This window comes from Pipistrellus hanaki, assembly GCF_964339955.1.
Source record: "Pipistrellus hanaki genome assembly, chromosome: 1".
In the NCBI taxonomy this organism is placed as follows: Eukaryota; Metazoa; Chordata; class Mammalia; order Chiroptera; family Vespertilionidae; genus Pipistrellus; species Pipistrellus hanaki.
In genome coordinates, this window is record NC_140503.1 from 31,430,567 (window position 1) to 31,457,942 (window position 27,376).

The 27,376-nt window shown below is 40.3% G+C and overlaps 1 protein-coding gene across 4 annotated transcripts in view; it reads right to left on the reverse strand.

Annotated features, from left to right (window-relative positions):
• Positions 1–27,376, reverse strand: part of SLC38A6 (solute carrier family 38 member 6) — a 64,612-nt gene that overhangs the window by 31,358 nt on the left and 5,878 nt on the right. For 2 of the 4 annotated variants that reach the window (XM_084883213.1, XM_084883211.1), the window contains exons 4-5: positions 14,201–14,253; positions 9,628–9,667 (exon numbers count right to left, since the gene is read on the reverse strand). The exons of the other annotated variants lie outside the window; for them this stretch is intronic. In XM_084883213.1, coding sequence (XP_084739339.1) covers positions 9,628–9,667; positions 14,201–14,253 — 93 coding nt within the window. The remainder of the gene's footprint in view (positions 1–9,627; positions 9,668–14,200; positions 14,254–27,376) is intronic. 4 annotated transcript variants of the gene reach the window in all.

Genomic DNA, 27,376 nt, shown 5'->3' on the forward strand with positions numbered 1-27,376 from the left:
ACACACAAAAAAAAACACCCTATCAACAATGTCACTTCCCTAAATTGAGTACAAATGAAAACCACAATATATGGAAGAACTTTTCCCCCCCATAACCCTAAAAAAATTGTAACTTTGTTTTACCATTATCAAGATCTTAAATTTGAATAAAAAGTGACCAGAAAATTCACTATTCTAACACCCCTATAAATAAAAATTAGTACTAAGAAATGCATTATTATCTAAACCTTTTTAAAGTGACATGTTACCAGTAAATATTGCTACAGGAAGTACTTGTGAAAAAGACTCCTTCCAAATTTCCTCTCTCTCCTCTACGTGCTTCCTAGAATTTCTGAACAACATTGAGGCTCAATAAACCTGCAGTTTGACTACAGATGATGTTACCAGCAGATGGCATTATAACAGCGCACCCAACCCTTATTTCCCAGGAGACAATACAAACTAGTACATCTAAAAAACTTCACTATCCTAACCAAAAGAAAAAGAGGGGGGGAGGGGGGAGACCAAATAGTTTCAGAATTATCTAATATTAAATCTTAAATTTGAAAAATACTGAGAATTTAAAAGGTCTATAGTTCTCAACTGAAAACTTATTTATACCTGTCTGTTTATGAATGAGATTTAGTAACTAGGCTGCCTGAGGAACAAAAGGGCTGCTGAGTTTCTCTAAAAACTTAAATTCTTAAACTGAGGTGTTAATTGAGGCTGTTAGAATAAGGTTAGTGGGAGTCGTGCCAGACTAGAGAAACTGGGACATTCTACCTATTTCAGGAGGTCTCAGTAAGACTACAGATGCTTAGGGTTTTCCTTTCACAATATGCAGCAGTAATTCAACCTTTAATCTCCTTTAAAGGTTTGGGGCTTTAGGGAACTAAGAAAAGAATATGCTATCCATAGTGGTCCTTCATATTTTTAAGAGCAAAATAAGAATTTAACATGCTCCTAGGAGCCACTCACCTTTCCACGTATTGACTTGGGCAAGATATGAAACCAGTAATAACATCAATTAATTTTTTATCACGTACTTGTAAGAGTTCGTAGTTAATAAACTTTCTCTAGTTTGACTGACGATGATTTGGGGTGGACCGTTTGATTTGCAGGGATATTTTAGCCTACCGGGTGGTCTATCTCAGGAGTTCAAATGAATTGAAACCATGTAACTACTTACCTTGGTTCTTCAGAAAAGAACTTCACTATGCAACACAGAGGAACTATGTGGAAAGTACCTATTCTTACTTGCTATTACAGTTTTTAATCCTTTTACTAGTAGTATACTAAATTCAAGCTCTTGCCCGTGACAGCATTAAATACCAAAACTTGCAGATGCTTTCCTGACTTTGTGTCCCAGCAGCAATGACTCTGGGCAAACACCACTCAGGCTCCTGAGGAAATGGGCAGCTGGGGACTATGTCTGGCTCTAGCCTATGTCAGGCCCCTAATGCATTACTGTTGGGAAGAGATCAGGAAATGCTTTTCGGTAGTATTTTACTATATGGCTTTCCATTTTCCAAAGGCAAGGGTTCCAAGTAACCTTAGAATAAAAGCACTAAGTTTAGTGAGTCACATTTTTTTCTATCATAAAGTTTAGAGATTCAAAAACAGATTTATTTCCTCAAAATTTGTTAGGACACATTAGTGCCCAGTAACATACTTGGCGCCGGATTGGTCTTGGGGAAAAGAAGATTTTCAGATGTTCTGACAGTAGATTCTTTCCTAAAGAAACTATATGTTCACTTATATATTCTGTGGTCTTCTCTTCCCAGTTGATTAACTTTCTTTTCCTCCTAAAGGAGTATCACACCAAGGCAATGACTTTCCCTTCTTGTCCTCCATGTCTTATGCCTTCCTTTCTTCCTATAATGAGTCTCACTAAATGCCTACTATGTACTAGATACTAAGGATGCAAGTCAATGAGCAAGTTACCTAGAGTTATGGAATATGGAAACATAGAGAATAAAATGGGTCTTTGTCTTGCTGGTAAGGGTCTCTCTGTTCCATTTTCCTCAAAGATTCATCAGGGGCATAGAAACTAAAGAAAATCGAGACATGTTTAAATGTTATAAAGAATAAAAGAGTCAGGCAGCATTAATCTAATACATAATTACCTAATCTGAAAACAGATTTCAAAATACCTTATTTTCTATTTTACATAAGATCTAACTCTCCTCAATACCTTTGACCTTTTAATGTTTAAATAATTCTAAATTACAAATCATTCAATGGGCTTTCAAGTCTCTTTATATCATTTATATAATATATAAAATTGTCTCTTTGAGACAAAATCTTAGGCTTTCAAGTAGGACTTTTTTAACTGTCTCATTCACTCAACAAATACTATTTATTGAGTTCTCTTACCAGAAAGTAGGTCAGGCTATGAAAACACATAGTTCCTGTCCCCAAGGAGATTTTAAAATCCTCAGCATTTAATCTTTTCACAGCTTTTCTAATATTTACTATATCATAGCAGAAAGAATTAAGGCTCTGGAAGTAGACAGACAGTGGGGTTTGAGTCCTAGCTTGATTAAGGGGTAAAGATAAGCAGGTTACTTATACCCCCTGAGCACTGATCTCTGCCTCTATAAAAAGAGGGTCTTATCATTTACCTTGAAGAGTTGCGGTAAGTATAATTAAAGTGACTAGTGGAATAATTGACCTAGGTAGAAACTATTATATTATTTTTCAGTTCTAAACAATAACTGCAAAAACTCAGACCATTTATGCTAACAGACTGTAACAGAACATCCTATCTTTCAAAAAATGCTATCTGAATTATATTATGTGCAGATAGGCATGGAAGAAGTATCAAAATTCAATCTGATGCTAAACACTTTATAAGTATCCAATGAATTTCTAATTAATAACAAAAAATCCACTTACCATGTTTCCCTAAAAATAAGACATCCTCCGAAAATAAGACCTACTTACAGGTTTCCTTCTGAGTGAAATATAAGGCATCCCCCCGAAAATAAACCCCCCCTAGGCTAAACATGAGAGATTTGGTCCACTGATTCTGAAAGAAATGGAGTCACAAGAAATTCACCAGGAAATTCAGGAATTGGATTGTTATGATGATGTTCCAGAAGATGATGACATGATTGTCATTGAATAAATGAGTAAATTCTTGATACTGTAGGATTCACAGTTTGTCTGGTTTGTGTTGACAACTACCGTACTACCGTACCGTATACAGGTAATAAATTTCCTTTATTTTCATTTAACAATAAATGTGTACCATATTCTTCTTCATGGAAAAATAAGACATCCCCTGAAAATAAGACCTAGCGCATCTTTGGGAGCAAAACTTAATATAAGACACTGTCTTATTTTCAGGGAAACAGGGTAGTAGTAGAAATAACATTAAATAAGTCATATGCACAACGTATTAAAGATCCTCCTAAATAAGTGTTTTTTCTCACGCATACATGGTCTAGCTGCTTAGACTTACACAGACCCAGAGTATATCATCAAGGAACTACCTCTTAAGGCTCCTAGTCATTAACCTCAGAGGCACAACGGCTCCACTAAAGTTCCAAGAACCGAGATTCCTCTTTTCTGACAAGAAATAACATCTAAGAAAGCTTTTAGACCAATAGTTGCTGATTTGTTAAAGATTCCTAACAAAACACCAAATTACTTTTTTTTCTAAATATATATTATTGATTTCAGAGAGGAAGGAAGAGGGGGAGAGAGAGATAGAAACATCCATGCTGAGACAGAATCACTGATCGGCTGTCTCCTGCACACCCCCGATTGAGGATTGAGCCCACAACCCAGGCATGTGACCTTGACCAGGCTGATGCTCTATCCACTGAGCCAAACTGGCTAGGACACCAAATCATCTTTGAACCAAGAATAACCCTCCCACTGAACTTTCCTGTAATAAAAATATTTTAATGTTCTGAAAGAATTAATATGTCTCCCAAGGTACCAAATTGGAATTTGAATTTTGAGATAAGAAGGGATCTTAAGCTCCCTGCCTCCCATCCTATCCCCAGCAATTTAACAAAGAGAAAACTGAGGCGAAGAGAGTGAGGGAGGGACTTCCCTAAGACACATGGCTACCCAATGACAGAGACTGGAGTAGAAAGAATTCAAGGTATGTAACTTCCAGTCCAGTGTTCTGCTCACAACAACACACTTCCAATTCAATTGAAATTAGGGAATGGTTTGTGTATACCTGGCTAAGACAGAAACCTCTATAATGTGTTTCAATTATTACTTAGTGAACTGTCAATAAATAAACTTTCAACCAATGTAAAGAAAATCACGGAAACATTCTTTTAGAACTAAATCAGCCTCACCTGCTTTCCTGAATTTGAGGGACTTTAAAAATTGCTGTGACTGCTTCTAAGTCATTTTTTTAAAGGTCCTAAAGCAAAGCAAGCAAGCAAATCAACAAACTCAGAGAACTGATTATTTATCTGCCACCAATGCAGGAATCCTTCCTAGGACATTCTGACATTTAATCAACAAGCTCTGTTTGAATGTTTTCAGGGATAAGGAGCATTTTCAAAGAGTGTGGGTCGTTCCCATTATTACACAGCTTAGTTACAAAGATATTCCAAATGCACACAAACTAGCTGTGGACCCATCAGAACCAGCTCTGCTTTCTGGGACAATATTGAATTAGTTTAGCATCTTTTTTTTTTTTTCATGTTCAGCTTTTCATATATTTAAAACTAGCAATCCCTTTTTCTTTTTAAATACATATTTTTTACTGATTTCAAAAAGGAAGGGAGAGAGAGAGAAACATCAATGATTTGAAAGAGAATCATTGATCGGCTGCCTCCTGCATATCCCACACTGGGGATCAAGCCCGCAACCCAAGTATGTGCCCTGAGTGGGAATGGAACAATGACCTCCTGGTCATAGGCTGATGCCCCACCACTGAGCAACACCAGCCAGGCCCCTTGCCTCTTCTTGATAAATATATCTATAACACTTAAAAGAACTTGGAAATAGTCCATACAATCCATATCCAGCTCCAATCAGTTCAACAAATGTTCATCAAGCCTCAGGTATTGTGCCGGGCTCTGGGAGTACAAAGAGAAATGAGACATAATCCTTGTCCTGGAGGAGCTTACAGTACAGTGGGGAGAAAAGCATATACAGAGATAACTTTAATAACAAGTGCTAACATATAATCATGTTCAATAACAGTTACATACAAGATTAGAGAACAAGGGATTAGGGTGAAAGATATAGAGAATACAACAGCAGGCAGGCATTGTGCCAGGGTACAAAATTGTATCCAAATTCCTAGAATGAAAATTTTACATAAAATGATTTCAAAAAAATAGTTCAATCTAATCTAATAAAATAAAATAAAATAAATTGATGGCACTTACTAGCTACATTGAGAGTAAAATGGACTGAAAATAACAAAATATCCTAATATATAAAAACCCAGGGTCCGAAACCACTGAAGGCTTGACCGACCAGAAATCAGTCCTGACTGCCACTGCTGCAGGTGTGATGACCCAGCAGTGTCTGCCCAGGGGGCTAAGGATCAGGCCCAGAGAGAGGCAGGTTCTGAGCTGCAGCCTCCATGACAGCTGTTGATTAGCCTTTGCCTTTCTCTTTCTCTCTGGGCTTTGCCAGCAGCCGGGCCTCTGTTTCTCTCCAGGCCTCCTGGGGGCTGCTGATCAGCCCCACCTCTCTGATCAGGCCCAGAGATAGGCCAGGAGATGCTGACTGGCATAGAAACCGACCAATCAGAACTAAATCTGGGTGAAGTGCAAGGAGCCAATGGCTGCCTAGGAGCCGGAACTTTTGATGCTGACCAGCATAGAAATCAACCAATCAGAACCTAATCTGGGTGAACTGTGAAGGCAGAACCTAAGTTGGGGGCTGAGAATGGGTTTTAAGGGCAACAGGTGTTTGGTGCAAGGTGTAAGAAAGTGGTTCAAGTTTTTAATGACCAATCTGGCAGTATAGTGCATATGGCTGGCTATCAGTCCAGATATAGGAATTATGTGTTTTTGTCTGCAAAGAGAATCTCCTCCTGCTGAAAAAGGCTCCCTCCCCCATTAAAGCAATCCTATTCTATATAATCTATCTATACTAATAAAAGGGTAATATGCTAATTAGACCAGGTCGGCCTGCCATCTTCCAAACGTCTGACTTCCTTCTGGACAAAGCATGGTGGTGGGGGCCAAGGCAGAGGCAGTTAGGGGTGATCAGGCCAGCAGGGGAGGGCAGTTGGGGTGAGATCAGGGTGGCAGGGGGTTAGAGGCAATCAGGTCAGCAGAGGAGGGCAGTTGGGTGAAAGATCAGGCTGGCACAGGAGGGCAGTTGGGGGCAATCAGGCAGGCTGGGGAAGGCAGTTAAGGGCGAGATCAGGCCGGCAGGGAGGGAAGTTGGGGGCAAGATCAGTCCGTCAGGGGAAGGCAGTTGAGGGTGAGATCAGGCCAGCAGGGGAGGGCCATTGGGGGCGAGATCAGGCCAGCAGGGGAGGGCAGTTGGGGGCAAAGGGTTGGCAAGGGAGGACAGTTAGGGGTGATCAGGCAGGCAGGTAGAGGCAGTTGGGGGCAACCATGCCAGCAGGGGAGGGCTGTTAGGGGTGATCAGGCAGGCAGGCAGGTGAGCAGTTAGAAGCCAGTGGACATCCCCCAAAGGGTCCCCAAGTGGAGTGGGTGCAGGCTGGGCTGAGGGAACCTCCACTCCATGCACGAATTTCGTGCACCAAGCCTCTAGTATATTCATATTAGAGATCAAGTGTATAGTTAAGCAATACATATTTGCTAAAATAAAATATTCCAAAGATTTCTTAAAATCAATGACATTATATAGATTCCTAAAAAAAAGAGAGACTTATTTTACTGAATTCTGGTCTGAAGAGTAAAGTATTGTTTGTCAGACAGAAATTATTTTGTATGACATCCAAGAAAGTGTTCCTCTCATTCAATAATATGTGTTTCCATGAACATTGAAAGAATAAAAACATGAATATTTAGGATTTCCAGAGCAATGGCAACTACAATTTATTGTTGGAATGTTATTTTTTTTTTTAAGCCATGGTGAAGTATTTTATTTATGGGGCAATAGAGAGTCACTATCTGATCCAGTCAGTCACAAAAATAAGCCACAAATACAAAATTACATTGGAAAAGGCAATTCTTCCAACATAACCAAATGCCTAGTCTTCATAAGCTCAGCCATTCCCTCCAAGAGAATCTTGGAACTCAATGGACCAAGCCTCCTTTTGAATGAATGGGTGGGGAAACTAAGGTTTGGAGTGAAAAAATAATCTGCCTCAAGGAATGACTTAAAATTAGTTACAAAGGATAAGTAGAAGCAAGGCTCCTGATCATACAGAGCTGAGATGAAATATTTGGCTCTTAAGCTTAATTCAAATCTTTAGCTTTACAACTTAGCTATGTGGATCATGAGCAAGTTCTTTATGCCACTAACTTTAAAAAATATATATATTTTTATTGTTGACAATATCACAGATGCCCCCCCGCCTTTACCCCTTTACTCTTTTACCCTCTATGCTCAGCCCCTATCCCTCCCCACTCCTCTAACCGCTGCCAGGTCTTCACCACACTACTGTGTCTATGGGTTATGCCTCTCTCTATATATAAAAGCCTAAGTGACCAAACAGCCGAACAACCGGCCGAAGGTCGCTATGATGTGCACTGACCACCAGGGGGCAGATGCTCAACGCAGGAGCTTGTGGTCAGTGCACTCCCACAGTGGGAGCGCTATTCTGCTGACTGATGGACGCCAGATCCCAGGCTCACAGCTGGCAAGTGCAGCTGAGGGAGTGCAAGCCTCTCCTGTCTCCACCTCAGTGCTAATGCAGCAGCTGCAGCAGGAGCAGCAGGGCTGGGATGAGTGGGAGCAGCTAAGTGCAAGGACCAGGGTCCGGCTCCTCCCTGGCAGCCTGCCACCTTGCGCACTACTACATTCCCCGAGGGGTCCTGGATTGCGAGAGAGTGCAGGCCAGGCTGAGGGACCCCACCGGTCTTCTAGTAAGTACATAATTTCTTTGGTTTATCTCTTCTCTTAGTTACCACATCAGTAAAATAGAATGATAAAGTGTTTGGTGGAGGGTAAGATAGCCTGGGTAATTTGCTTAGCTCTCAGTAAATGTAGCCAAGGGAATGTTAATATTTTCCCTGATCAAGAAACCCATTAAAGATAGACCTCAGGTGAATAATACTTAGAGTGAAATAGTTCAGATCTCAAGTATCAGAGTTGAATTTTATTAAAACTGTCATCTTTCAGTTATTTTGAACTGTTACATATAAGAAATAAGATTAAAATTTCCTCTGACCATACATCCTGTGTAAGACCCAAAGTCCATGTCAACCTTCTCTGTGTATATTCCAGTTTAAACCAACAATTTTCAACCTTTTTTTTTTTTAATCTCATGGCACATGTAAACTAATTATTAAAATTCTGAGGCACACCAAAAAAAATATTTTTTTGCTGATCTGACAAAAAATTATGTATAATTTTGATTCATTCACACCAGATGGCTATTGTGTTCACCGTTGTTGTTTTTGTTTTGTTTTTTGTTTTAATTTGACATTCTAAGGTAGGGGTGTCGAACTCAATCAGAGAAGGGGCCAAAATCTAAAATCCAGCCTAAATTGCGGGCCGAATGGTTTACTGAACAGTCATAAACTGACAATGTCATAAACTGACAGCGGAGTGCAATGACGACAGCGCGGTACGGGCCACATTGCAAGGCCTGGCCGGCCGGATTTGGCCCTCGGGCCTTGTGTTTGACACATGTGTTCTAAGGGAAAAGAGGTCAGTACCCTGACTAAATAGCCAGGTATTGCATGCTTTAAAAATTCTTGAATTTTTTAAATTCAAGAATTTAAATGCAGCGCACAGGTTGAAAATTGCTGCTTTTAAACTAATAGACTTAGATATAAATAAACTAATTTACTTAGAACTCAAGTCAATGCTGAAAACATGTTCAGCACTATGTAACTTCTTTACAACACATATAAATATAATTCCCATATTTTGTATTTAAATGTGTAGCTATCTCTAATTAACACTAATTTTTCATTCTTGATATTGGGATTTTTTTTAATGGAACAAGATAACAGATAAATGTGACAATGTTTTTCTCAGGTCTATTTTTTAAACCATTTGGTCATTTTTCTCTGCTGTAAGAGGACACTGTTTGTCTACACCTGAATGTTCACAGCTCATAAAACACCACTCCCACCAAAGCAGTCCCCGCTAATGGGGGTGATTAGGACAAAAGCGGAGGGGAAGGAATTCAGAATCACCTGGAGAGTTTTCTAAACCAGCAGTCACCAGCCTTTCGGACCTCACGGACCACCACCGGTTGCTGTATCTAAACAGTACATCACCACTATCACAACTACAGAAAGTGAATGTTTTAGAGGTGTTTTGCGGGCCTAATAGCAAGACTGAAATTAAGGGTTTACCTGGAACTGATTTAGAAGTTATTGTGCAGGCAGGCTGCTTAAAAACCCCACAAAAAGAGAGTAATGAGGACAACACGCAAGGTTTCTAAGGCTCCCTGTGACTACAGGGGTTCAGGTTCCCAGCTAGTCCTGTGGTAAGGCAAGAAACCAAAAGAGGAAATCATTTCCATCACATCTATGCATAAGCCATGCACTTTCAACTGCTTACCTCCAATATTCTGGATTATTATGGTGCCTGCCACCACCACCTATAAAAAAACAAATGTATTTAGAAGATGAAAGGGGAAATAATACAAAAGGATTGGTATTTTACTAAAATCCAATAATCATTACTAAAAAACAGAGGCAGAAATCCAGAGAAATTGAAATAAATTTTGCCAGCCATTTGTAATACATAAAACTAATAATCATTACATAAAAAGCCTTTCTTTAATAGGTCCATGGTTACTATAAAGAATACTTTTGAAAGTTTTCTTGGCAGTCATTTTTAAACAGTTAAAAGTGTTAAAAAGCTAGTAATCAGTGGTTATCAAAGTACCAAAAAGTTTAAATTGAATCTATCTGGTCTCATTCTCCATTTTTACTGGTTTACCAGATTGCTTTAGTAGGTAGACTGAGACAGCTTGAGGTGTGCTCTGCCAATGCTGTACTACCTCAAAGGAAACGATACAGTCTTCTGAATATATCATCCTGGCATACATCAAGGCTTTCCACAGCTCTTGTCCCAGGGAATAATAATCTAGAGCAGAAAACTTTAGAGCCTATATATTCTCACATCTGAAAATTTAGCAACGTGTCAAACTCAATAATACGCAGTGGGCTGAGTGTAAGACAATAGGAGGCTATAAAGACTGTAGTATCTGTCCTAGCTGGTTTGACACAGTGAATATAGTATGTTGGCCTGTGGACTGAAGGGTCCAGGGTTAGATTCTGGTCCGGCCTGGGTTGCAGGCTCGATCTCCAGTGGGGGGTTTACAGGAAGTAGCTGATCAATGATTCGCTGATATTTTTTTTTTTTTCCTCTGATCTTTGATGTTTCTGTCTGTCTGTCTCTCTCTCTCCCTTCCTCTCTGAAATCAGTAATATATATTATAGAATTAGTGAACTACTCCCCTCTCAAAATGGGCAGCTGCTACTTAACTCTGGTTAATTGCTGGCATATGGGCCTGTGGATCCAATGCAGCTAAATCTTCCTATTTCTAAAAGTCAAAAATTGAATTCTTTAAAATTTCATAACTTTTAGTTAGCAATCAGTTAATATAAAAAGGATCTGAACAACAACAACAAAAAAATATGCTTGAGGATTAAGTTCAACCTGTAGGCTGCTAGCTTGTGATCATTGATGAGACTCCTGGGAAGCTCAAGACAGCAGTTCATCCATTCTTGGTAATCAGATGTACTCAGAAGAAACATCCTGCCTCCACTTGGGCCTTTCCATCACTCAAAACAAATCTTGGTGGATCTGCACCCCCAATGTATGTTTGGAGCTGACTAACTGTCTAGGGTCATGCAGTCCTGCACGATTGAAAACAGATCACCCTTCTAGGAATCCCATCAGTGGCACAGCCTGTTCCTCTCCTGGGAACAATCTAAGTTACTGAGGCCTAGAGGCCTTGGAGTCTGCAGAGCAGGACTAATGACAGGAAAATTTAGAGACATGTCTTTGAAGATGTGGTCATTGCCTCTCTCGCATTTTTTCAGAAAATAAAAATAAAAAAAACTTTGCATATAAACCCATTTAAAAATTAGTTCCAAAATTCAGTTGCGAAAAAACTACTTTTTAACACTACCTTTCATTCAGTCATATATAATAACTAGAGTCCCGGTGCACAAAATTCATGCACGGGGGCAAGAAGGGTTGTCCCTCAGCCCAGCCTGCATCCTCTCCAATCTGGGACTCCCTGAGGGATATCCGACTGTCCGTTAAAATCCTTCTCACAATCCAGGACTGCTGGCTCCCAATTGCTTGCCTGCCTGCCTTCCTGATTGCCCCTAACTGCTTCTGCCTGCCAACCTGATCACCCCCTAACCACTCCCATGCCAGCCTGATTGATTTCTAACTGCTCTCCTGCCAGCCTGTTTGCCCCCACCTTCCCTCCTATGCCGGCCTGGTCACACCTAACTGCCCTCCCCTGCAGGGTTGATCGCCTTCAACTGCCCTCCCTTGCAGGCCTGGTCCCTTCCAACTGCCCTCCCCTGCTGGCCATCTTGTGGTGGCCATCTTGTGTCCACATAGGGGCAGGATCTTTGACCACAGGGGGGCAGCCATATTGTGTGTTGGAGTGATGATCAATCTGCATATTACTCTTTTATTAGATAGGATAGAGACCTGGTGCATGGATGGGGCCAGCTGGTTTGCCCTGAAGAGTGTCCTGAATCTGGGTGGGGGTTCCCTTGGGGCGTGTGGAGGCCTGAGCAAGGGGCCTGTGGTGGTTTGCAAGCCGGCTATGCCCCCCAGCGACCCAAGCGGAGGCCCTGGTATCTGTAATATATTTAGTTTCTATAATTAAAACTTTGTAGCCTGGATTGGAGCCAAGCTTCCTGTTCGCTCGGTGGCGGCAGCTGTTTCTGTTTGGATTTACCTTCTATAACTGAAACTTTGTAGCCTTGAGTGGAGGCTTAGGCCAGCAAGGGCAGGCGGAAAGCTTGGCTTCTTCCATTGCTGGGAAAATGCCTCCTTCCTGCTCTCTGTGGCTGTAGCCATCTTGGTTGTGTTTATTTGCATACTCACTCTGATTGGCTAGTGGGTGTGGCTATTGGGCATGGCTTGTGAGTGGAGTGATGGTTAATTTGCATATTACTCTTTTATTAGGTAGGATGGAATTTCTTTTCTATTAATATTGTGCAAAAATAATATTCTATTAATAATATCAACTTATTGGTGATTATTTTTTCTGTTGTTTTCTTTTTTTTTAGCATTTAAGATCTAGAAAGGCTATTTATCTATCTATCTATCTTTCTCTCTATCTTCTTGTCCACCACAGTGCATGACATATGGTATTTGCTCAAAACATTTGTTTGATTAATAAATAAATCAATTTAGAGACAATTCAAAATATCTTCCTTAAAAATTTCAAAAAACATTTCAAAAATATTCTTTAATTCTCAGAACAATGTTATCCTATCATATATAATACCACTATCCATATTATATCTGGAAAGAAGGTAACAGGAAAGTTTCAACCCAATTGTGAAAATGAAGAGGAAATATTAAAAGGCAGACAAACAACTCCTTATTTGGAGTGCCCTCTATCTGTATACCTGCCTGCTTCATACCAGATGCAAACATTAAAATAATGCAAATATTCTGGAGTTCTGGGAAAGGGGCTCAACAATCCATGCTCCTCATTGGGAAATAACACTGATGATACTTAGAGTCATGTTATAGAACTTATTCAGTTTATTGGAGAGTTTTCTTATAACCTTTTCTTCTTCCTTGGTTAAACTGAATGCAGGAAACTGATCATGATTCTAGCAAACATTCTGACCTTTAGGAAAGAGAAACTGTTACTAGGGTATTAACAAAACCCTTTATCCTCAAGTACTAAGTAATTATTGTATTCTCCATTTTGCACTTTTTTACTTTATTCCTTTAATACTTTAACAACCAAGTAAATATGAATATAAGTATAGGTATTCTCCCTATTACATATTATAGATCTTTTTCCTTCTAGACTTGCTTCTTATAAATTAGTTCAGCCATCTAAAAATATAGTGTTCTTTTAGATTAAAAACAAAATAAACATACAAAACCATAAAAAAAATAGATTTACAAATAAAAATAAAAAAGCCTATTTGGAACCAACATGAAAATAGGTTTTAGAAGTATGTTAGCTCTTGAGAAATAAAAAAAAAAAAAAAAAAAAAAAGTACTACAGCACTAACAATATTTACCTTCTGATCACCTATGGAAGACAGTGTTTCACCCTACCTGTTAAATTAGTTTAGTATATCTATCACAAATTAATGCCCAACAAATAGTGCTGTTAGTTCTCTTATTCTGAGGAGGAAAAAGCAGTTAGTCTAGAGTCCTTTAAGTGACTGAGGACAAATAGGCCCTCTATTTCTCTGGGCATTTATTTCCTCACCTATAAATGAGGAGATAGCTACAAAATCTTTCAGCATTGATAAGCTCTTAAATAATATGATCTTCTAATTAGCTGTTTTGTATACAGTCATAATATAATTTTAAAAAATATATATTTTATTGATTTTAGAGAGGAAAGGAGAGGGAGAGAAAGATAGAAACATCAATGATGAGAATCATTGACCACTGCCTCCTGCACCCCCCTACTGGGGATCGAGCCTGCAACCCGGGCATGTGCCCTTGACCAGAATCGAACACAGGATCCTTCATTCCATAGGTTGACACTCTATCCATTGAGCCAAACTGGCTAGGGCTAGTCATTGTATAATTTTAATCCTATGCTTCTTCTCCTGTCTTTATGGGTATATACTCAGAGAATATAATAAAAATTAATAAGGAAAACTTAAAATAGACCACTGCTACTATTTTAAAATTATCCAAGTCATTGCTCTCCTTCATTAGGGTGAAAAGGACTAAAATATTTAAGTGTTAAATTAAGTGTATTGATGCATTTCTAGGAAGGGCATATAGAGATTTCTTCTCTTTCACTTCCTGTTCCCATCATTTTGTCTTTAATTTCCTTTTATTTCTCTAATGTCTTCCCCTAATATATACTTGTCTTTTTTAACTGGAAAGGGAAGGAAAATATGCCTCTCTGAGTTTTAGAAATAGCAAGGAGAAAAAAAAAAATTACCTTTCCACATAATCCAAATGCAAAGAGTCCAAGATCTTCATAAGATGTCACAGCTGTTAAGAGAAATTGTACTTTTCATTTTTACACAAAACTCTTTGTGTGCCAAGTCTTAAAGGGAAGAAAGTAGAAGTAACCACTTTTGGGACACTTTTGAAGACTTGTGGTCTGCAAGGATAGAAGAGTCCTCTTAGAAGAAGTAGAGTTTAACAAACCCCAGGGTTCTCTAACCACCACCCAGGCTGCATTAATCCATATGGAATAATTACCCAAGAACAAACCTCATTTATCACTAAACAGTACTTGCCTACCACACTGTCCAAATGTAAGTTTTTGTTGGCAAGTTTCTGAAAACTGCATATGTAAATAAAGTTAAAGTATGAAAAGTTGTATCATACTTTCAAAAACATTTACGTTTCCAGCTACCTAGGATAATGATACTGTGTTCATGACAGAAAAAATACCCTTACTTATCCCACAATTAGTAGGGCATACATTTTCTTTTTTCATCATAAAAGAGTATAAAATTACATTCCCATTTCATATGTCCAAAAAATGAGGACACAGATGAAAATTCAATGGTTCATAAAAGCACTACATTTTTCCTCAACCCATATAGCTTCATGCTCTAACTAGAGACACCAATGGTAAAAATAAGAAAAGTAAAAACATTTGTATAATCCTACAGTGTGGACAAGTGCTTAATCTCATACTTATTACACTAAAAAAGAAGCACACTAGCAAATCCCAAGGCTTGGTATAGGAACACACATCTCCTATTGAAACAGAGATATGGCTCATCATTACTTAAAGCAAGTTTTGTATGAATTTTCAAACTATGTATGGATTTTCTTTAAATTGCCACTAAATTAACAAAAAAAAAATCTTCTATTATTTCATAAGCAAGACTTCTAGGTATGTAAACATAAGGATTTAAATACCATCTATGGCCTTTACATGTTATAACTATATGATCTAAAAGAAAACAGTGAAATGCTGAAAAAAAATAAGTTTTAATAATTAAGAACAAAAATACTAACTTTTCTTGCCATGTATAGATTTAAGATTTTTAACTTTATTATCACGGTTGATCAAAAAATTTACAAACTTTTCGGATGATACAGATATATACATCCTACCAAACATAACAGGCAAAGGCAAATTAGTTTTGAATTGGAGATATATAAGTTGATTTGATAGGAAGCTTCATGCTTTAACAAGGAAAGACTTCAGTAATAATTATACAGGAGTTGATTTTAAGTACTATACAGTTAGCTCTTTTTTTAAAAAAATATATTTTATTGATTTTTTACAAAGAGGAAGAGAGAGGGATAGAGAGTTAGAAACATCGATGAGGGAGAAACATCGATCAGCTGCCTCTTGCACACCCCCTACTGGGGATGTGCCCGCAACCAAGGTACATGCCCTTGACCGGAATCGAATATGGGACCTTTCAGTCTGCAGACCAATGCTCTATCCACTGAGCCAAACCGGTTTTGGCTACAGTTAGCTCTTGAACAACACCATGGTTAAGGGCGCCAACTCCCAGGCAGTCAAAAATCTGTGTATAACTTTTGACTCCCCAATAACTTAACTGCTAATAGCCTACTGTTGACCATAAATCTTACCGGTAAAGAAAGTCCACTTTGTATATGTATTACATACTATATATGTATTATATATTGTGTTCTTACAATAGAGAAAAAGTATTATTAAGAAAATCATAAGGAAAAATAAATATATTTATAGTACTATATTGATACTGTAAGTTCAAATCATCTGTTTATAAGATGCATCATCTGTCAGTATCTACATCAATACTGTCTTATATGATGCAAAACACTGTAGATGTTAATGTATTAATAACTCTAGGTACCAAAAATGAAAAGATAGTGTGAAAAAGAAATTCCCATTTATTTACAGATCTAAGTTCCTGCAATGATAATAAAGCAGCAGCAATATGATTGCTTTATGGTAGCCTACCCTGACACAATTGCTTCACAGTAGTAAGAAAAATCTCCAAAAATTTTCCAACATAGTTATTGAAAAAATCTGCATACAGTTGGAAAACAAAATGGCAGAATAGGTAAACACCTGAACTGCTGCCTCACACAACAATTTCAAAACTACAACTAAAAGACAAAACATACATCATCCAGAACCACAGGAAGGCTGGCTGAGTGGAAATTATACAACTAGAAGAAAAAAGAAAAGCACACTGAGACTCATAGGGCTGTGGAAGGCAGAGGTACAGAGGCACGTGCACAGAGAGGGTTGGCAACTGAGTACGCAACTGGCTTTCTCAATCAGGAGGGAGACAAAAGATCCCAAATGCTCAAACTCCAGTTCCGGGCAAGACTCTAGGGACCCAGACTCACATGGGGAGAAATTGGATTGTCTGGCAGCGGGTGAAACTCGAGGGTGGCTTTCTCTCAGAGGTGCTTGCAGCGATTACCGTGGGACACTGAGACCCAGGGCCTCTTAGGGCAGGGCTGATGGGAAGCCATTGCTGTTTACTTTGCCCTGAGATCCCATCCCATGAAAACATTGCTGCTTGCTCGGCCCTCAGACTCCACCCCATCCAAGCTGAGCACAGAGGCTTTTGCTTATGATTAGCCTGGTCCCTTGAATTCTAAACTTACCTAACAAACTGCAGCTGAGTCAGTGAGACCCAGAACATCCAAAAGAAGGCCCAAGGCCGCACAGCAGCCTGCATTGCTTCACAGCTGGGCCTCATCTGGGCACCTCCAAAACGCAAACAAAGAAGAGGAAGCTGCAGACCTTTCATTAGCTGCTGCTGGGTGGCCTCAGGCAGAGGCTAAAGTAGCACCTCCTTGAAAATCCAAGAGCCAGTGTACCCAGGGTCAGAGTGGGACTATCCAGATCACAACTCTTCAGATCTATAAGGGACACACTCAGGGGGCAGACTCAGTGAGCACCAAAGCCCTACTGAAGCAAGTCTTGTCTCATAAGGGTGTCTCCAACACAGAAGTTCTCCCATTGTAGACACAGCTGATCCTCACAGCCAATTGGCCTGGAGATTAATTCCTCCCAGTGATACCAATAACAATCAAGGCTTAACTTCAATAAGTCTGTGTACAGAGCCCATAAAGGGGTGTATCAAGAATGTCCACCTCAGGTAACTGGGGAGGCTAAGCCACTTCTCCCTATAGGACACCTAGCACACAAAGCCACTCTATCAACTCAGAGAAGCAGCCAAACTGCGGAGACAAAGAGACAGGTCACAAATGAAAGAAATGGAGGAAAGCAAACGACTGAATATAGAGTTCAAAATCACGGTTATAAGGTTTTTCAAGAATTTTCTAGAAAAGGCCGATAAATTTAATAAAACCCTCAAGGATATGAAAAAGGAACAAATAGAAATTAAACATACACTGACTGAAATAAAATAAAAAATAATATACAGAGATCTAACAGCAGACTAGAAGATTGCAAGAATCAAGTCAAAAATTTGAAATACAAAGAAGCAAAAAACACCCAACTGGAAAAGAAAAAAGAAAAAAGAATCCAAAAATACAAAGATAGTATAAGGAGCAGAATTACAAAACTAAGAACTGAAATCTTTTCCTCCTATGGAAAATGCTGACATTCTTTTTTTCCAAATACATGAATGTCATCACAAAAGTTAGTAATTATTTGAAGCAATAAATCTTTACTAATTTAATATTCCTAAACACAACTGAGTGTTAATGTTGTATAGGGGCACGATTTCTTATATTAAACACTAGGGGCCCAAATTCATACACCTTGAAAGGAACTGTGGGCTGCGAGGCTGCAGTGGGCACAGGGGTGGGTCTTGTCCCATCCTCTGCGCCTCCACTCAGCCCCTCCCACCTCGGCCCCCAGTCCCTTGTCTGCCTGCAGCCCCACTCCCACCACCGTCACTCCCATGTGCTAATGGTGCTAGCCCTACTTGCGCCCACTGACAGCGCAGATTGATTGGGGTCAGCACCAGCAATTTTTCAAGCAAGGCAGCCACAGTCAGTGGGTGCAAGTGGTGACTGCTGCCCTGATCACCCCTCACGAACAAGAGGAGATGGAGAAGCCCTCAGGGGTGGCTGCTGCTCGCATCCACTGATGGTGCTAAATGATCAGGACTGGCATCAGGTACCAGCAGCAGATGCAAGCAGTGGCTCTGGCACAGGCTGCAGGTGTGAGTGGGGCTGGTGCTAGCAGTGACTGTGAGCAGCAGGTCCGGCATCAGCGCAGGTTCAGGCACAGCACCAGGTGGGACTGCAATGCGTGGGAGCAAAGAATTTTCAGTAACCACCAGAGACTCGCCCTGATGACAGTGACTGTCGCCCCACCTTGGTCTGGCACCCCCACTCACCTGCTCCAACATCCTGCCACGACCAATGCCCGCCATGTTCTGCACACGCCCTCTGGTGGTCAGTGCATGTCACAGCGACTGGTTGTTCGGTTGTTGGGTTGCTCCGTTGTTCCACCATTCGGTCTATTTTCATATTAGCCTTTTATTATATAGGATTCCAAAACTTTGGTATTCATTTATAAAATCAGAACATTTCTAAATGTTAGCTTCTATCTAATTTGGCATTGGGAAGGTAATATTATATAATAAAAGGCTAATATGCAAATTGACTGAACAGTGGAATGAAAGGTCTCTGGACGCGCACTTACCACCAGGGGGCAGACGTTCAATGCAGGAGCTGTCCCCTGGTGGTCAGTGAGCTCCGACAGGGGGAATGCTGCTCAGCCAGGAGCGGGGCTCATGATTGGGGAGTGCAGCGGCAGTAGCGGGAGCCTCTCCAGACTCCACAGCAATGCTAAGGATGTCCAACTGCCAGCTTAGGCACTCTCTCTGTGGGCCTAGGCCATCAGTCAGACATCCCCTGAGGGTTCCCGGACTGCGAGAGGGTGCAGGCCAGGCTAAGGGGTCCCCCTCCATCCCCGAGTGTATAAATGTCATGCACTGGGCCTCTAGTTTTATTATATAATATGTGTATGTGACCCAAGTCTCCAGCAGGTCACTGATCTGTCGCTACAAGCAATGAGATTAAAGAAACATCATTGTTTGTTTTTTACATCCTTTTTTAAAAATCCTCACCCAAGGATATTTTATTGTTTGTTTTTTTTAAAGAGAGGAAGTGGGGAAGGAGGATGAAGAGAGAGAGAGAGAGAGACATTGATGTGAGAGAAAAACATTAATCTGTTTCCTTCCATACATGCCCTGACAGGGAATCGAACCCACAACCTTTTGGTGTATACCAAAAGACTCTCTGACAAATTGCACCACCTAGCCAGGGTAACATCCCTCTTTTGTATTATAACTAGAGGCCTGGTGCACAAAATTCGTGCATGGGGGCCCTCATCCCAGCCTGCACCGTCTCCAATCTGGGACGTCTCGGGGGGATATTTGACTGCCAGTTTAGGCCCAATCCCACTAAACTCACAATCCAAGACCACTGGCTCTTAACTACTCACCTGCCTGCCTGCCTGATCACCACTAACTGTCCCCCCTCCCATGGCCTTGTCACCCCCAACTGTCCCCTCCCCACCAGCGTGGTTGCCCCATCTGCCCTCCCACTGGCCTGGTTGCCCCTAACTCCACCCCCGCCAGCCTGGTCACCCCTTACTGGTCCCCTACCCCCCGCCGGCCTGGTTGCCCCCAACAGTCTCCCCTGCCAGTCTTGTGCCCCTCACTGCCCCCATCTGCTGGCCTAGTCACCCCTCACTGCCCCCCCCCCACTAGTCTGGACACCCCTAACTTCCCTCCCTGCTGGCCTGGTCACCCCACGCAGCCCACTGTTCGGTCATTTGGTCACCCCTCACTGCCCTGCCCCCCCGCTGACCTGGTCGCCCCACACAGCCCGCTGCTCAGTCGTTTGGTTATCCCTCACTAACCCCTCTGCTGGCCTGATTGCTCCAAGCAGCCTGTTGGGTTGTCTGTTTAGTTGTTTCGGTTGCGACTATCACTTACGCTTTTATACACATAGATTAAATACAGTCTTTCTAAAGAAAAACTTTCCAAGAATTTTAAGCAAGAAGAATTTTCAGTGTAATATCAAATAACTTAGTTTTATTTTTATATTTAATGCAATTTATTTTTATTGAATTATTGTTGACATCCACTATTATATTAGTTTCAGGCATACAGTGCAGTGATTCACTATTTTTGTACATTACAAAATAATCACTAAAGTATGTCCAGTTACCATCTGTCACCATATAATGTTATTACAATATTATTGTCCACATTTCTCATGCTGTATGTTACATCCCCATAACGTATTTATTTTATAACTGAAGTTTTTACCTCTTATTCTCCCCTTCACCTGTTTTACCCTCCCTACTATTCTCCATTTCTCTGGCAACCACCAATTTGTTATTTGTATCTATGAATCTATTTCTGTCTTGTTCAAATAACTTGCTTTTAAGATGACCTATTTTGCATCAGTTTCTCAGCTGGTGAATATGTTATCAAGATAATACTCATTATGCCCAGCCTGTTGCTCAGTAGTTGAGCACTGACCCAGGCATGAGGAGGTCCTGGGTTCGATTCCCGGTCAGTTGCAGGCTGGATACCCAGCAGGAGGCACGCAATGTTTCTCTCTCATGGATGTCTCTGTCTCTCTCTCTCTCCCTTTCTCTCTCTCTGAAAGCAATTTTTTTAAAAGCTAATACTCATCAAAAAGTTTAACTAGGGTTTATTTTTAAACAGCATAAACAAGTATAGATGACATATTTAATAAACATAAAAAGCAAATAACGTTCCCAAAAGCAAAAATCGTATTAAAAAATTCCAAAAGAACTTGTATTTCAGCTATCAAAATTTAAGCAAATTAAAGGTTTATTCTTAATTTTTTAATTAGAACACAACCTTTATTATTGCAGAAAATATAATCAAAACAATAGCATAATAAGACAGCTGTAACTGCAACTTCTGACAATAGTGGCATACATTTTAGCAATCTCAAATTTCTCTTATTTTCTAGTTTTATGGAAATATCTCTAAATGCAGCACACTCCCAAATTTACAGTGAAAAGGGCTGAGACTAGAAAGTGGAGAGTGAGAACAATGATCAAATCCTAACTCTATCTTTCAAGTCAGTATGTCTGGCTAGTCATTTAGTTCTGTCACTGGCATCATACTTCTACGTTGCAAAAATCAGAAACCCTTTTCCACATCTGAGACATCATGAATATGATGGTTTAACATTGAGGCTGAACTAAAATATGTATAATCAATCAAATGCTTTATCTCTACATATTCACTTGTTCATGGTTTTCTGAATCATCTCAACATACCAGTATAAATCAAATCAACACCAGTGAAATACTTTTAAAATTCTGTCATTTGGACACTCAAGATGCTGAATAAACAGTATAAATTGGTACTGACGTTTGGACTTCAATTTGAACAAGGAGCCTTTAAAATATTTATAACATTTGACCACTAGGAGTTTGCATCTGAGGAAACAAAACAAAAGCTAGAGAGATCATTACATGCAAAGATGCTCGTCATGCATTATTTATATTGACAATAAAAACTACGTAAGTACTAAACAATGGTAAGGTAGTTAAGTAAATTATGATAGGTATATCTGACTAATATGTAGTTATTAAAAACTATGTTTATAATAACATAAAAATGTCAATATAAAGTAAAGAAATAGGATTTAAATATGATTTATAAAGCAAAACACAAAAAGAGTGTTATAAATTATAAACAAACAAGTGTGTAGTCTTTGTCGTCCTTTTTTTGGGGGGGGGGGGATTCAAATATTATATAATGAGTATAACGGAGTGGTAAAACTTTACTTTTAAAAAACAGTATCACTTGAACAGTTCTGTTTCCTCCATCAAATATCCGATAGGGCTTATTTAAGCTGCAGTTTTTAGATTCTCTGGTGTTTAGTAATTTAAGGATCAATTTGTCTCCTAATAAAGGATACTTTTGCTGCTCCTTCATATGATCAATGTTTTCAATTCTTAAAGTGAAAGATGTTTTGAGAGATATCAGAATAAGATGTGGTGAGGACCAATCGCATTAATAGTATATTCCTACAGAATAGGAATAACATTAATTATGAAAATTATGAAATGAATTCAGTCTTTTACAGGAATTCATATAAGCAATACTTGGCACGATTCCCCTTAAATAAATTACTGAAAGCAGTCATAGTGATCTATTTTAGGAAATAATTTTTTTTATACTTAAGAAATCAATGTTATGCTTTTGAGGCGGCAGAAAGGCTGTAAATCCTAATGAAGTAAATTGGGGGGAAATTTCTTCTGTAATGTACCATCAAGGTACACTTTAGTGCTATTTTGGCTAGACCAAGACTTTGGCCTCCACAGGAATCGTTTGGAAAGCTGCTTCCCATGAAGTAGTGGAATATTTCCAGCTAGTTATTCCAGTGTTCTGTCTGCTTTGCATTTTCCCCTCAATGAAACAGTACAATTAATAAACTGTGGTTACAGTACAAAGCCCAAGCTTCAGCAAGCAGCAATATTATCTTTGGATCTGGATTGAGGGGCATGAGTTATTCAAATACAGTTCAACTCTCAGAAAGTTGGCCATTTGGAATGCACTCCTATTTTTTCGAAATTATTTTCTTTCTTGTGTTTTCCATCATTTTCCTCTCACCTTTTTTCTCCCCAAGAGCGTCATGCAGGTCATTCATTTATTGAATGTCTATTATACAATTATATTGCCACTTTTCATCTTTCTTAATAGGTACTTAAATGTCAGTTTATCAACTAAATGTGACATATTTTAGAGAACTCGATGTAGAAAAAAGAACACTGGACTACTGGGAATATTCTCCTTTCAAATGGCACAGAGGCCATGCTGTCTCCTACATAAGAAGTTCTGGAATCCCAATCTACTGCTTGGCTCTAAAGTGAACAACATTTATATAATCATATCCTATAAATACTATTCATTAGTTTTCAACTTGCAGACTCAACTTATAGATAAAACAAGAACAACTTATATAAGATTACAGAACAGTGACCTTGTCAGTGTAAGAGTACAGCAGAAATATTGTGGAAAACACGAATACAGGTGAAAGAAATGATCGAGCACTGATAACCACATATAGCAGAGTGTTGAGAGTACTATCTCAAGAACATGGAAGAAAAATAAAGGTTTAATTGCAGTATTTAGAATTACAAAATAATCAGTGAAATTAAATACAAACTAATGAAAATTGGAAAGGGGAAAGGCGAATTAGTATAACCAAGCTAAATCCTGACCTTTAGTAAGGAAGTGTCATCAGATCATCGGTTAAATCAATAAACAAAAATAGAAGAATATCATTTAGACTTAGGAAAATAACACCGAAAGAATTAAAAACAAAAGCTTTATTCAGGGGTCTTCAAACTACGGCCCGCGGGCCACATGCGGCCCGCAGAGGAGTCTGATCCGGCCCGCCAGGTTTTTTGGGCAGTGAGCGCAGCCGAGGTGTTACAGTAGGAATTAGTAGTTCATATAGTCCGGCCCTCCAGCTCTCTGAGGGACCGTGATCTGGCCCCCACTTTAAAAAGTTTGAGGACCCCTGCTTTATATGTTGCTAGCTCTGGGAAATGAGACTAAAAGTGAGAGAACAGATGGGAAATGCTCCACACCCTCCTGCACAAGTGCACACACATACACACACACATTCATGCACACGTGTGTGACTAGAGATTGCTTTTGATTAAAATAAAATAGCAGGTTAATTTAAAAAATATGTTTAACCTATAGAGAGTCACACTCACCCTTCCTTTCTAGTCCAATAGGGGGTGTGCAAGAGGCAGCTGGTCGATGATTCTCATCGATGTTTCTAACTCTCTATCCCTCTCTCTTCCTCTCTGTGAAAAATCAACAAAATATATATATATATATATATTTTAAAAGGATTCTATACTCTTTTGATCAGTTCCATTCTTATGTACTCTCAGTGAGAGCATCTTGCAGGACTGAAGGAGATTCATCATGACCCTGGAGCAATCCATATCCTTTCTATGGTGCCCAGACCAAGGCTTGACAAAAAAGAAGTCTCTCAGCTATATTGAGAAATGGTATGTTAGTGACATCCATCAGGTCATGTAAATGTTGAACACTATTTTATAAACTATACAAGGAAAAAAAATTTTTTAATCCTCAGCCGAGGATATATTTTCCATTGATTTCTAAAGAGAGTAGAAGGGAAGTAGGAGGGGGAAAGAGAGCGAGAGAAACATCAATGTGAGAGAGAGAGATCAACTGGTTGCTTTCTGCACCAGCTCTTACTGGGGCTGTGGAACCTGCAACCAAGGTATATGCCCTTGACCAGGAATCGAACTTGTGACCCTTTGGTCCTCAGGCCAAAGTTCTAACCACTGAACAACCAGCCAGGGCCTATATAAGAAATTTTCAAAGGTAACTTTGACTATACATAATTTTTGCCTTGTGTGTTGATTTTGGAACTTTTATTTATTTATTTTGGAACTTTTAAAACAGAATCTCTCTGTAGCTCTAATATATCCATCCATTCATAGCCCATGCAACCAGCTTTTATTAAATACCCTCTGTGTGTCAAGCACGGTTTGGTAGATGCTAAGAAAACAATGGTTGTTTAAATATACACTATTATTCCTTTCAAGGAATGTAACTACCATGTAAATGTATATTTTGTTTTGTTTGGAACTTTGTCAAAAATTGTTCACCATTTAGGAAAATCATATAACCAACAGCATTTACTTTGGTTTTGGGTCTCCTTTATTCTACTGAACAATATTATTTATGTATAAGTAGTATTTAGTTTCCCAGGACAGCTGGAACATATTGTCACAAACTTGGTGGCCTAAAACAACAGAAATTAATTAACAGTTCTGGCCGAAACGGGTTTGGCTCAGTGGATAGAGCGTCGGTCTGCGGACTGAAGGGTCCCAGGTTTGATTCCAGTCAAGGGCTTGTACATTGGTTGTGGGCAAATCCCCAGTAAGGGGTGTGCAGGAGGCAGCTGGTCGATGATTCTCTCTCATCAATGTTTCTAACTATATCTATCCCTCTCCCTTCCTCTCTGTGAAAAAATCAATAAAATATATATTTTTTTAAAATTACCGTTCTGTAGGCCCAGTTTCAGTGGGTCAAAATCAAGGTGCCAACAGGGCCACGGTCCCTCAGAGGGTCCAGGGAGAACCCAGTCCTTGCCTTTTCCAGGTCCCGGTGACTGCTAGCCTGCCTGGATCTATGGCCACATCTCTGCCCCTGTGGTCACAGTGCCTTCTTCTCCTCTGTCTGCGGTCTCCCTCCATGACACATTTGGAGTCCACCATCTCAATATTTTAAGTTAATCACACCTGCAAAGTCCTTTTTTGCCATTTAAATTAACATTCGCAGGTTCTACGGATTAGGATATGGATGTATTTGGGGCGGGGGTGGGGTGGGGGTGGAGAGAGGGAACCATTATGCAGCCCATCACAGTACCTCTAGGATAGTAAACGGAGCATCTAGAATTTTTTTATATATAAAAGGGAGGGTGAGTGTAATGGATGGTATTGAGAATTACTGTCCTAGAGGGGGTAAGTAGAAAAAACATATCCAGAGCATAAGGGATCATTTTATTCTTTGACTCTTTTTTAAATTTATATAACCCGGCATGTGTCCCAACCAGGAATCAAGCCATGACCTCTTGGTTCATAGATCAACACTCAACCACTGAGCCACACGAGCAGGGCTACCTTGACCCTTTTCAAACACCTCAGTGCCTTCTCACTGCCTCAAGCACAACTCCAAATTCTTTAGGATCTGACACTTGCCTGTTTCTTCAGTTTCATTTCTTCCATGTACTTTATGCATGAAAACAAGCTATTTTTTGTACCATAAGTAAAATATGCAGTATATGCCTTTGTACCTTTGTATTCTCTCTTGCCTTGTCTGCTAGTCAAATTCCTTGTTAGCTCAGTCCTCCAATAATACATACTGACCCTCACTCCCCACTCTAGACAAGGCAGATCATTCCCTCCTCTGAGTTATCACTGCACCTTGCACATATTTGAATTGTTACATTTATCATACTACATTATAAATTATTTGTTCCCCTTTTATTAGACTATAAGCATTTGTCTCCCCTATTATTAGACTACTAGAGGCCGATGCACGAATTTTGTTCAAGGGGCTTGGCCTGGCAGCCTTGGCGGCTTGCCTTGGCTCTTGCAGCCCTGGCTTTGTCTAGAAGGACGTCCAGTCTAATTAGCATATTACACTTTTATCATTATAGACTAGGGGCCCAGTGCACGAATCTGTGCACCTTGAAAAGAACTGTGGGCCAAGAGGCTGCGGTAGGCACAGGGCAGGTCTCGGCCCATCCTCCATGCCCCAGCCTGGCCCTTCCCGCCGTGACCCCTGGTCCTCTGCCAGCCCCACTCCCTCCGCTCCCACGTGCTGATGGTGCTGGACCCGCTCACACCCACTGACGGTGCGGAGAGATTGGGGCTAGCGCCATCAGTGGTACAAGCAGCGGCTGCTGCCCCCATCACCCCTCAGGAGCAGGGGGAGGTGAAGTCCTTGTGGGTGATCAGAGCCGGCAGCCATTACTCGCATCTGCTAATGGCATTGAGCGATCAGGATTGACAGAGGGCCGTGGCAGCAAGTGCCAGTGGTGGCTCTGGTGCCAGCTGCAGGTGCGAGCAGGGCTGTCACTGGCAATGGATGCAAGCAGCGGGCAGGACCATGGCACACAGGAGCAAAGAATTTTCTGTAACCACCAGAGACTTGCCCTGATGACAGCGACTGGTGCCCTGCCTTGGTCTGGCACCCCCTGCTCACCTGCTCCACCATCCCACCACACCCAACACTCGCCATGTTCCACATATGCCCCCTGATGGCCAGCGCATGTCATAGCGATGGATTGTTCCGTTGTTCCACCGTTCAGTCTACTTGCATATTAGCCTTTTATTATATAGGATAAGCTTTTACAGAGAATTGAGTCTTATTTATCTCTGAAGATAAGAGTATTGAATGGATGTATTAACCTGTATTCTGGGCTTATGTTCTAGGACCTGTCCATCTAGATCAGGGGTCCTCAAACTTTTTAAAGTGGGGGCCAGATCACGGTCCCTCAGAGAGCTGGAGGGCCGGACTATATGAACTACTAATTCCTACTGTAACACCTCGGCTGCGCTCACTGCCCAAAAAACCTGGCGGGCCGGATCAGACTCCTCTGCGGG